Raw genomic sequence first — 13,058 nt, 5'->3', positions numbered from 1 at the left:
CAAAATCGCTTTTGGAGAATGGTGATAACTACTAGTGCTCCAAAGGCAAACATGGGCTGTCAATAAACTGCATGGGCAGAGAGGATCAGCTGTCCAATGCTGACACAAAGATGGATTGCTGTAGATCGGAGAGTTTCTTCTATAAGGAACTGAAGTAGATACAGTAGGAAACTGAAATTAGACTGCGATGGGGGAAGTTTCATTCTCGGTAGATTTTCCCTCTAGCTTTTTCTAAATTAATTTAACTTGTCCAACCTACAGTATAGTGCCTCATCTGTTATAATGTTTTTACCATAATGCAGTTGTCAGAATATACTTGCTCTTCTTTTATTGTCTTTAACCTTGCTGCCAACAGAATGTGCATTTCTGTACTTTTGCAAATGCATGTAAATCAAAACTGAATGCCCAGGAAACCTATAATGTCGCCTGGTTTTATTGATGATATGATATATAGTCACATTTTACAGTACTTAAGCCTTTAGAAACTGCAGGTGTTATCTAGGTCTTACCGTCTCCAGATTAGCAGTTTTTGCAAAGACAAACCCACAGCAGACAGCAGACGTTTTGCAAAGCCTATATTGATTCCTGGACCATTGAAATATTTTGACTGCTCTGACTTTTGGCAGAGTGGCTTTCGTTTATTTGTCCTAAAATTATATATATATTTTTTTTATTTTAGGAGCAAGTTGAATCAATATTTCTTTTCAGAGCAAAACAAAAACAAAATATAATAAGATGTTGAGTTATTCTGGAAACCCTTCAATATTTTCCATCAACTCAACAATTGGGCTGATGATGTATTCTCATATATTTATATACGTTTTAGTTTAAATTAGTTTTGCAAAATTCTGCACTTTTTTCCTGTATTGACAGTATTGACATGCAATATTCTTAGATGCTTTCAACCATCAGAATTAACCAGTGTTCCAGAGTGGCTGCAATATCCTGTTTAAACGTCTCATATATATTATAATTTGAGGTTGTGCGGCATCATTTGCTTTCTTCTCAGAGGGTAATTCTTATTGTTTCATTCTTCTGGTTAATCTCCTAATTGTGACACTGTTATTCATCTCCTTCACCATCACTTCATTTTCAAGAAAAAAACAGTGACACGGCACCGCATGTATTGGCAGATAGATAGGTTAGGTGTTGCATTAATCATTCACTCTTCATCATCCACTTAATGTTGTAAATTAAGTTTTTGCTCGAGTTTTGACTTTAATAAAAGTGAAGCGATTTAGCTCTAAAATATGTGGATACCCACGCAGAAATATAACGAAGATTGATGGGGGAAAGAAGGAATAGGCCTGTCAAAGTTTTGATTTCTGATGTCTTTCTGTTATTTATTGTCTGCGGTTCCTTAGAATCATTTAGAGTCCAGACTGCATGGTCCCAGTCCTTGTCAACAGAAACTGCTCTCCAGATAAGTCTCAACAGATGACCCTGTGCCAATGTGTGTCACTGCCCACCAGCAGGATAACAGCAGGCACCTGGCTAATTGGTTTCAGCTTAGATAACTATAATCTGAGGCTGCTGCCTTCTCCATATCTGATGAGAGCTCCAATACTGGCACCAAAACTCAGTGCGTCCATGAGTAAAACTGAGCCTATAATCTTCCTAAGGGTACTAAGATGTGATTCCACACACGTCCTTCTGTGCAGGATTAACACACAAACACTCTCACTCATTGAGCTTACAATACCAGACACAGATGCCACATGCTTTCTCTGACTGATTACGACCAATGCATATTGATTTCCTCAGTGTAGTGAAGTGTCCACTTTGGCCTTCGTCCATGCTAGTCCAATGCTTTATTATGGTAGCTACTGAGCAGCACCCTAGTAGTGCTCAATCAGTCTGGGCTGACTGCACTCTTGCACAAGTCCATATTTAATAATGTGTGTCATTTAATCAATGGCATCAATTTCACCTGGATATAATATTGAATGATTGAGCTTTTTGCTCTTCAGCTTGCCTGCCCGACATGAAAAGGTGTCTTATAATTTTATAATATAATGATATAATTTGATCCTATATTTTTTTTAAATGCCAATATGAACTGTCCAATTCTACTGCACAAAGTGTAGAATTAAAAAACGTTTTATTTTTCATCTGATTCCAAGGTAGATCTAATAGATGTAAATCCCCTTTACAGTACATACAGCTATAGGGATCACCAGTCAGACAAATCAGTGAATGGAAAGCTGTAGCATCTTTTCTACATTATTTCCCTTAGAAAGGGGATTTGGATGTGAAATAATTAATTTGCCAAGGATATTAGAGAGAAAAAAAGAAATCTAACTTTATACCTTCTGTATAAAAGATTGTATATATGGAGTAAAATAGAGAACATTGCCTGACATTAAAGACATTTCCCTAGGAGAATGCTGTGAGATCATGCTGAATTTTTAATTCAATTTAAAGTATCAAATTTAGAGAGTTCATTGTTTTTCAAGGACAGTTTTCTTAGTTTGTTGTCAAAACATGATATGTTTGATTTATTGAAAGCCTGAGCACTTCAGGGAACATGCTAAAAGGAATAGTTTGGAATCTAAGTGTTACATGTTATTCTCCTTGGGTTGTGAACCACAATGACCTGTCAAGTGTTGTAGGAGCAGTCACTATTGTGCCTAATTTAAAATGGACTATCTGTGTATACAGCAGTACTCCAATGTACTGGGGGGACGACCACCTCATTTTCTGTGTTATTTTGTTTGTTTTTCAGCAATTGCTTCACAAATTAATTTAATTTATTCCAAACGGCAAAGGGATGTGTGCTCTCTTTTAGGTATAAAAGGATAATTACATCTCTATGTGTTTTTGCAGGAATCCCAGCAGAATGTAAAACCTGGAATTTCCATCATGAAATGCCAGAGTCAATTAAGTTTGACAGTACCTACTCAACTCTACCCTCGCAGCAGCTGTAGCAGCAGTGAACTATCCCTGTCAAGTGCCTGCAGCGAATACTCCAGTGGTTCCTGCACGTGGAATGATGGAAAATCTTGCAGCAAAATGGTAAAGGCATTCATTTTGCAGATCATTTTATAATTATCCATTTAATTTTTAGGGTAGTTAGTCAAAAACTTGCCTTGGTATAATGGATTATGGCCAAAATGAACAGATTTCAATGAAGATGAGAGAGGTTATGTAGTAGATCTTGGTGACAAATGTAGATGTGTTATGTTTAATTAAAGTGCTCCATTGTGTTATCTCTTGTAATTTAGTAAAGTGTATGTCTGAAGCCATATGGTTTGCCATGTGTGATATACAGCCATGGTGAACTGGCAATAAAACTACATAAATACTGCTGCAGAATATATATATATAAATTAACAGATACTTAGCACTAGACATTATTTTATTTATACTGGATGTTTTCAAAAGTTTTGTTTACTAGCTCAAAGAGCAGTTGAGGTGGCATACAGCTGAAGCCAGTACGTTCTTCCTGTATCTGAAAACAAAAGTAAATCCGAAATGTATCAGATTTGCAGTTTAGCACTGCCATAAGCTGTGAACAGCAATACATATCTTTGACCCACGGAACACAATATGAGGAGATGTCAATTCTGAAAAGGATCCCTCAGCATTAAAACAGGTTGCAGCAAGCAGAGAGAGATGGAACACTGAGTTCTTTTTAGCGTGTCTGTGTGTGCAAATGATGTCTGAGACATCTCAGCTGAAGTAAATAATATGAGAGTTGAAATCGTTAAAGCAACAGCACCATCATTTTCTCTTAATACTCTTTCTCTCTGGGCTTCTTATTTAAATATATCATTAGAATTATTGATTTTTTAATGTAACTCCCTATCCGAGCCCAAGGAGGCATGTAAAAAAATAACTGTAGTTAATTTTACGTTGAATTGTTTGAACATTCCCTATCTTAGCGTAAGTCCAAATGTAAAAATTGTTGTTGTTACCTTAATATACAGTATGCTACACGCATTAAAACAGTATCTAAAAATTCAGTTACTTTATGTGCACAAGTTATGTGCATTCAAACTGCAAATAACATCTAACATGGGTACTGAGTTCTGGTTCAAACAATCTCAGCTCTATTCTTTGAAAATTTAAAATTCATTCTTTCAAAAAATCTCTCTCTATAGAATACACTTATATAACATCAAATCTTCTCAGCCTTCAAAGTTTAAATGTGTGGAATCATTGCAGTGTGTCTCTGCTAGCTGCCTTTAAAAGGTACAGTATGAGTAATTGTAATTTCAAGTTGATTGATGGCTTCTCAGAATCATTATTTGAAGCTATTGCCTGTTATAGGGATATTAAAAGTTAACGGTGTAGGGGAAATGGATGGAACGAATACTATTCCAGTTAATAGGAACTTGTAATAGAGCAGTTAAACACTTAAGGCAGAGACATCATTCCCAATCTCAAGATAAGTGTACATCTGGTATTAAATGTGTGTGTTTCTGATTTAGAAAGCAACCTGTTTATGCTGCTGGTCCTCTCTCCCATATGTTTTGTCGGAATAACATAACGTGGTGAAAACATAATTCCAGGTTCAACAGTATATACAGTAGATACTTTCGATTTAAAGTACAGGAGATATGTTGTTTTGCAATTTCACTATAATTTATCAAAAGCATATCATGGTAAAGCTATACTATTTCTGATGTATAGATGATTGTTTTAATACATAGAAAAACAAACTATACAGCAGAATATCTGCTTGGAGAGCTCACCAGGGTAGATCGTTGTTGAATACACGTTCCTTTAAATATTTTGGTTCACAGATTGCTTGATCTTCATACTTAGACTATTAACTTTCTCAAGGTATACTGGCTTGGTTAATTCTAGTCTCCAAATTGTCAGAGTGTGTGTGCTGGGGTCCCATGCAGGGTGTGTTCCCACCTGACTCCCTAAACTTCCAGAGTAGGATCTGGGTTATCAAGAACATTACTAGGAATAAGTAGCTCACTAATAATGATGGATAATTCTATCCACCCATCTGTAATTGAAAAATAGAATTACAAATGCAATGCATCTTGTTCTTCATAGTACGTGTTGTTTAACTGGGATTTGGGTGTGTTTTGCATCATAGTCATCACTGACGTGGGAGAAGAGAGTAAGCATTGGCTCTTCAGCCCCGAGCAACATTTCCTGTCCCGCCGAAGAACAGCCCCCTACCAGGAAGAAAGAGAGTCACATCCTTGAAGGTTTGAAGAGGCTTCAAAAAAGGAAGCCAATGGAACCATCTTCCCTCAAATCCAAATGGGGGTACAAAGACTGCATGAACTCTAATGAAGGGATCTATTCCCCTGGGATAAAGTGTGGAGGCCAGGGTGCCCTCAAGTCCCAGATGCCATGCAAAACTACAGGACTATGCACAAAACGTGAACATGGCAAAAAGTTCACATATGAGTCTGACTCTCACGATGATGCAGATGATGAATCCACGAATGCTCCCTCTTTATGCCAAGAGATTCCTATCAAAGACTGTAGGACATACTCCAAGAAGCTAACCCACAGCGTATCTGATAGTCTATTCAGCTGGGAGTACAGTGGGAAGTCAGTGACAGGGAAGCCTTCATACTTCAACTCAAAGGAAAGACCAGAGAAACTAACAAGCTTTATCAATGGCTTTCTTCCTGGGGAGAAGAACTGTGCAATTCTCAGCCCCCCTGTCCTTCAGTGTGAACCTAGCCCAACAGAGAGAGACTGTGCTCTCCAGCTTTCAGACTTTGATGACCTGGAAGTCTTGGAGGACTTGCATGTGGAAAGTGGAGACGAGAAGACCACTGCAGTACACCAGCTGTCAGAGAAACAAGCTGAAGACACTAAGAGGCTATCAAAAGAGATGGACAAAGAGTTCACTCTTCAGTGTCAAAAATATCAGAGCAAATCTCAGCAACCAGACAGCAGGCCAAAGACTTTTAATTTGATAAAGCAGCATAAGGTAGTGAAAAATGCATTGTCTGAAGAATGTATTACTGTAGTATTTGATGCGGAAGACGGGGAGCCTATTGAGCTCAGTTCACAGCAGACTGGAGTCATTTCTGTGACTAGAAATGAGATTTCAGTAGGCCAGCAGCAGACCGTATCCACTGCTGAATATACTAAACTGATACCTCAGGGAAAGTCTAATTGTCAGAAAGGAAGCAATGCAAGAAACTACACAGTCTTAGAATCCCCTGAAAACCAAGCTGAGCATCAGCCTGACAATATGGCAGAAAGGAGTGTTATTCTCTCGAGTGCATGTGCCGACACAAGTTCTGAAAGAGTGCTGTCACACATTCCTCAACAACAAAAATTAATAAAACCCATCTATAGCAGTGTTCACAAAGTCAATTCATCTATGCAGAATGCTTCCACTCAAAAGGCAAACCTGACCAAAATACCAAGCAGAGGTAAAGGATCCCCACAGAAGGTGTCTAAAGTGTCTTCAGCTGAAGCCAGCAATAACAGTGGGACCTCCTCTTCTTCTTTTCAAGAGAAGTCACCATCTTCTCCTCCAGTAAAGTTGTCAAGGTATATAAAACCTCCTGGAGGCAGTTGTATTCAGAGCCCAAAAGCAGAACTTGGAGTTTCAAAGTACAGTTCCCCACCTCAGCAAAGCTCCAAGATTCCCAACAGGAATGAGTGGGGAAAGAGCTCTTCCACTGGAAATTCAGGATCCCCCCTTTTACCTAGACGACACATAGAGCCTGTTGACTACGGGGAACAGCCAACCAGAGACAGGCTCTGTGACTCTAGACAAACTGAACTCAGGTCTCCCTCCCCTCCTCCCCCTCCAGGACGATCTGCTTCCTTACTTATAAGACCAAACTATGAAAACACACCTCTCGCACTTAAACCTGGGGCTCATCTCACTGCAGCAAATGCTTTAAGAGGAACTCCCCATTTATCTCAAATACACCACCAACACCAACCACCTCTACTTGATATGCAACATTTAAACTCTCCTAAGGGGCAATATATAACGGAACCAGATGCAAGTCATTGTACAGAAATAAAACCTCAAAAGCTAGTGGACAATACCAATCAACACCTGCAAAGGTCTCCAGGGATAAATCAGACCCCAACAAAAGGATCACCTAAAAGGGCTGTAGCTAAACTGTACCACCCTTCTTCTGGGTTTGGTTACGTCCCAGATTTCCAAGAATCTGCATCCAAAAGTTCTAAGAAAGTGCCCTGTTTCTATAACTCTCAGAAAGGTTTCTCACTGCAAAGCACATTCTCCAGTAAGAAAGGGCAAACTACTGAGAATGGGTTTCCTCTACCATATAAAACCTCTAGCAGCTTGCCAATTTCACTGCAGGGTCACTCACCAAATACCCCTGAGTCACATAGCACTCAGAGTTCTCAGGTGTCTCCAGCCTCCTCTAGTGTTGGAATTATTCCTCAGAGCTCTGAAGAGAAACTTTCAAAGACACGTATTCCCATTGGCCTCAAGGCCCTTGTGAAATCACCTCCTTTGCTGAGAAAAAGTTCTACAGTGCCAGGAAAACAGGAGAAAGATAGTATCAATTCAGCTTCCAAAGGGACCATGACAGCAAGCCATTTTAGTGAATGTGATACATCAGAGGGAATTGCGGATTTTGAAATGGAGACAGCAAAGTCGGACCAGGAGATCAAAAGTGAAACTCACAGTAACCCATTAAGCGTGGAAACACTGGAAACATCTGTAGTGTCTGAAAATGGAAGCCCTGTTTGTGCTAAAGGGGATGGAGAAAGCAGACTCTTTAAGAGGTCAGTTTCAGTTACAAATAAAACTCATTTAAAGCCTGCCCTGGGGATGAATGGGGCCAAAGCTCGTAGCCAGAGCTTTAGCACACATTCCGGGGAGAAACCTAGCGCCAGTATATTGGAAGGACCTGGAAAGATACGGACTCAAATAATAACAAATACAGCCGAAAGAGGCAACTCCTTGACGAGGCAGAATTCGTTAATTGATGGGTTTCAGCTTAAGCCTGCCACCGGCCAGAGTGAAAGTCCATCCCATTCTCCAAGAGGTGTTGACATCTCCTACAACAGGCAGGGGTCTCATGGAAGCATGAGCAGTCCAAGTAAAGTAGCTTTGAGAACTACCCCCAAGGGCGATGGCTCTAAAAACACTTCAGTGGGTGATGGAAGCAAGTCGCCACCACAGAAAGAAGCACGCAGTCTACCTCTCGCTGATAGGTTTGGACTTAAAAATTCTAGACGACCTGTTAAAGTTGCATCACATCCTCTGTTTGATACTGTATCCTCTCCTGTCTTCAGCACTGAGCAGGCACCAGAAGCTAATGGAAGCAGGTTGTTTAGCCCTAACCGAAGTGAGCTGGTTAGGCCTCTGAAAAAACAGGACCCAACTAAAGGGCCGGAAATAACTGAAAACCCCGTGAGTCCTTCAGTATCCACAATAGAAGAGAAGGTCATGATGGGCATCCAGGAGAACATGCAAAAAGGCCAAGTTCAGGACAAGCCACAAGCCTCGGAAACAAAGCAGAAGACAGGCTCAACCTTGGCGAGCTGGTTTGGCTTCCGGAAAAGCAAGCTTCCTGCTCTGAGTGGCAAGAAAACAGATGCGTCTAAAGCAAAAGACGACATGAAAGATATCAAGATTGGATCAGTATTAGGAGGCAAGCAGATGAAGTCTGACAAAAAGAAAGATAAGAAGAAACATGAGCCGCAATGTAAATATAGTCAAGAGCAAACAAAGAAGGCAGAGACTAGTGATAAACTGGGTTCAATAATGGATCATTGTAACAGTCAGCAAGGACAACCAGTGAAGCAGATACAGCGTTCTGCAACCTGCGTAGGAAAGGATCAGTTCATGAAGGAGCTACTGAACAGGTAAAAATAAAACCTGTTAATTAATTCACAGTATTATACAGTTTCAATCATGGAAAGCAATGCAGAAATTAATTAAGATCATTACATATATTCCTTTTTTAACTTATTATTGTTGAAAAAGATTAAAATAATATACACGTTTTTATTTTTGTATGCCTGCCTTATATGTTTCAAACTCCCCTTTCAACATCAAAATTAGTATAATTCCTATTTTTTCAATTCAAATTTTATTTCTTGGTGTAAGTTAAATGTCGAGTTATTTTTTGTAAGTTGCTTTTCACTTTTTAATGGTTTAAGTATGGCAAAAAATAGTAACTGTAGTCAAAAGGTGTATGGAAGATTGAGTGCATACATACTAAGATATACAGTAGGTATTGTATTGTTACAGTAAGTGCCTTGGGGCAACCTTGTTGTGAAAGGGGCTATATAAAAATAAATTGAATCTTGCTAGTCATCACTGTTAAGATCCGTCTATGTGCCTTTGAATTTGTATGTAACCACAATGTGATTCTCAAAGGCCTTCTGTTTGATGCATTTTTGGAGAGCTTTAACAAAAAACCCAGTTGCCTATTTAAGACTTCTCTTAGATTAAGTGACCATTTTTTTTAGTTGCCTCAACCAGAGGCCATTGAGGCAGTCATCAGACATGATCCATGTTTCGCCTCTTTATCCCACAGCAGTCTTGGGCAGAAAAATATATCATTATATGTACTTAAATAAATTGATATACTACCTTAAATTGTAACCGACAGATTTTATCAAGACTACTTAGAAACATTTATCACTCAAAGAGACCGTAGACAGAAAGATACAAAGAGGTTATTTTAAACATTAAAGCAGAGGGAGAAGCCAGCAGATTGAAGAAGGACAGTCTAATTTATCAGTGGAATCACTTTCTACCTGCAGAGTTGATAAGAAAGCTGCCCAGCTGACAGAAAATGGATCAAATCATGTTTCTTACAGGACTGTGTCGAAGGGCAGCTCCCAGAGCCCAGCTCTGCCCAGCGTCTCTATCAACTCCCAGGGAAACCAGAAGAAAAACAATGAAATTAAGGGAGATATGGAGATTCAGAGCGGAGCTGTGGTAAGCCATTTCATTTGCTCTGTGAAACTTTCTTGCTTTGTTGTAGCATTTCATTTCCCTGACGGACTCTGTGTTGTTGTCTAAAGAAACTGATGAAAGAAGTGCTGGGTGGACACGTTGACCATCTTTCCTTCTGTGGGGTCTTGTCATGATACAGTTTTTTACAGTTTTGTTTCTCTAGACAAGTTGCTTGTGTCTGCTTTTATCTCCACTGTGCATTTCCAATTACACATGTAGTTCTGTTTGATACCTGAAATGCCTCTGGGATCTTGTTACCTTTTCAAGTTTGGTGTTAACGTAAACACACAAGAGTTTCTTTGTACCATCTCTCCTTCAAGCTAACTAATTAAGAAGTCCTTGCTCACAAGCGTATATTTTGAAATGTCACATGAAGGCTTTCATTGGATTTTTGAGCCCAAAAGCGACCACTATTTTGGATTAATTTTGTACAAAAAAGGACACATACAGGAAATGCTGTTCATTACATGGGGAACTCTGGGCAATTGGAATTGTTTTTGGTACAGTAACACATTAGAAAATGTCAAGCTGGTGTTCTTTGTCTCCTCTAATGACAGTAGAGCATTAGGACAGTTAAAAAAAGATCAGAATCATCTATGAAGCCAACAAGGTGAATTTCTGACCTTGTCTGTCATTTAGAATTTTCTTCAGGATGTGGGTTGTACAGAGGCCGATTTTATTATGCATGAAATAATGTAAATAAACTAGACACACTACTTGAAAACAGTGTTGAAAAGTGGTTCTGTGTATTTTCCTATTTGCCATTTATCTTCCAATATAAAATGTTGACAAAATGCAGAAAGACCACAGGCTGTGGAGCAGCACAGAGCCAGTGTTGTTGCCTTGCTTGTTCCATTTTAAGCTTTTACAAAGCTGTTTTGAGTCTATTTAATTGCTGAATATGTTGTTGATTTATTTAGGTGACAGGAATCTTCAGGAAAACTGTGTATTGAATTCAAACAGATGCTGCGCCCTTTTCTGTGAAAAGTTATAAATTGCTGTTTAATTTCCAGAATGGGCAGAAAAGCAAGGATCTAACGAAAGAAAAAGAACAAATCTAAATAAAAAGTAATGAAAACATAAATCAAAGTAAAATGGTATAGCTGAACAGACAGAAAAATCAGGGAACATTCGGTTATTATTCTTGTCACTATGTAACATTGTATCGTATGTCTTATTTCATGTAACTGTTTTGAAAAAGAGAAAGCAATAATTTATATGTATTAATTTCAGAGTAGTGTTTTAGGTAAGTGCTCTGTAGATGTTTACAATGAAAGTTGGTATAATTGTTGGCTTTTTCATGATCCAAAACACAGTAAAAAATAGTTATTTTGCTAGCACAAGAGACAATCTGGCATAATTACAAATTAAGCTTTACTGCACTGTGGTTATATTTCTTCTATCATAACAAGGGTTATCAGGGTTTTTTGTCTGAAACATTCTAAAAGTGAAAAGTATTTTTTAAACCTTCAAACTTTGCATGAAACTAAAAAATTTCAATGACATTTTAATTTAACTTGTAACCCACATGTTGTCCTCCTCTATTATTTTATGATGTAATCATCTCAAGTGGTGCTTCCAGATATCAGAATTCAGTATAAATAGACACAACATTTTTTTCACCCTAAACATATATTTTTTTTGCTCCATAGCTAAACATGCCACTTGCATACAACACTTCAGATTTCACAAGGTCATATCAAAGTCCTTCAGAAACATTGTGAGCCTCTAGGTGCATGTACTTGTAGGAGCAACAGTCTTTTTCCCCCTGTGGAAAATTTAAATATTTTGTGCCATTTGGAAAAAAAAGGCTGCAGCAGGACCCGTAATCTGACTGACCTTGCAGTGTCTCTAAGAACAGAGAGAGAGGCAGAGTGAGACAGAGAAAAAGAGGGTGAGAGAGAGAGACCGTGAAAGTCTGGAACTGTGCAATATGCAGGAAATTCAATCCGGCTGATCTAGAATTTTGATAGCAAAGCGGAGCCCCTTATCAGAGACACTCAATTTAACAATGCCCCATTTAATACTGTCCTGACAGCTCTGCCTGTATCTCCACTCAACAGAAATACAACAAAAAGAAGGTACATTTAGCGTTAGCTGGTTCTTTTTTACCTGCTGGTATAGCCAATTGCAGGATTTCAGCGGTGGTGATAAAAAAAAATTAGATCTATTACAATGCTACCTCCCTTTACATTTAAAATAAGCCCTTTAACTGCATACTGTAGCTATTTTAATGATCTATACCTTTATAGAAATATCTGACCATAGTTCTCTTTTATAAGAGACTGTAGGACATTAATTGGAATTCAGCAGTTTCCATTTGAAGAATTATATTGAACATAAGGGATTTACTGAGTTCTATAAGATATCCTTTAAATTCTTTATGGTCAGTGTGTGTGAGTAATGTATATATTTTGTTGTAGACCTAAAACTACAATTAAAAGTAGAATTATGAGCTAGTAAATGCATACCACAGGCATACAGAACTGTAAGTCTTACTTTACAATCACATTCATTGCAGCGCATATTAATTGCACTTCTCCCAGGGGAGTCAATCAAAATTTCATCAAAATCAATCTTCTATCATTTAATATTGCTGACATACTGTACTGTATATGTAATAAACATTCTCATTCTGAGAGAAATAGTCTCTAACGCAGGAGAACTGCAATAGATCGGCATGAGTATTTTTCATTTGTGCTATATTCACATACAGTAGTAATACTCATAGATGATACAAATACAACAGACATTCACAGGATGTCTAAAGTCATTGAAAATTATATGCATTTAGTGCTGCTGACTGCTCTTTAGCTTGCACTTTGTAATTATTCTGTCAGTTCCCAAGGTGCTCATTAGTTTACATAAGAATACGTTTTTAAAGGTAACTCATGATCAAACAAAATTTAGATGGCACAATGTACTGTAGCTTTTTGCCTTTTACATAATAAATACGCTGGATTCCAGCAGTGATTCACTTCTTACTGTTTTTAATTGCACATACAGCTCTGTCACTATCAAAACGCTGTTCAAGCAAAGGAAAGAACACCTCGGTTTCTGTAAAGAAAGAAGTATATGCAAATTGTTTCTGAGAGACACACTACTGAGCAGACTCAAAATCGAAATCAGGGACTGATCTGTAGCTGTAGGCAAACGTTAAAGAAAT

General features: G+C 38.3%; 1 protein-coding gene across 1 annotated transcript in view; it reads left to right on the top strand.

Moving 5' to 3' along the window:
• LOC148822385 (nck-associated protein 5-like) overlaps positions 1 to 13,058 on the top strand; it is a 131,562-nt gene that overhangs the window by 85,546 nt on the left and 32,958 nt on the right. The window contains exons 9-11 of the mRNA XM_088930520.1: positions 2,827 to 3,015; positions 5,057 to 8,790; positions 9,754 to 9,874. Coding sequence (XP_088786646.1) covers positions 2,827 to 3,015; positions 5,057 to 8,790; positions 9,754 to 9,874 — 4,044 coding nt within the window. The remainder of the gene's footprint in view (positions 1 to 2,826; positions 3,016 to 5,056; positions 8,791 to 9,753; positions 9,875 to 13,058) is intronic.

This window comes from Atractosteus spatula, chromosome 13 (genome assembly GCF_055471065.1).
Source record: "Atractosteus spatula isolate fAtrSpa1 chromosome 13, fAtrSpa1.hap1, whole genome shotgun sequence".
Lineage (NCBI taxonomy): Eukaryota > Metazoa > Chordata > Actinopteri > Semionotiformes > Lepisosteidae > Atractosteus > Atractosteus spatula.
This window is presented reverse-complemented; position numbering and strand designations above follow the sequence as displayed.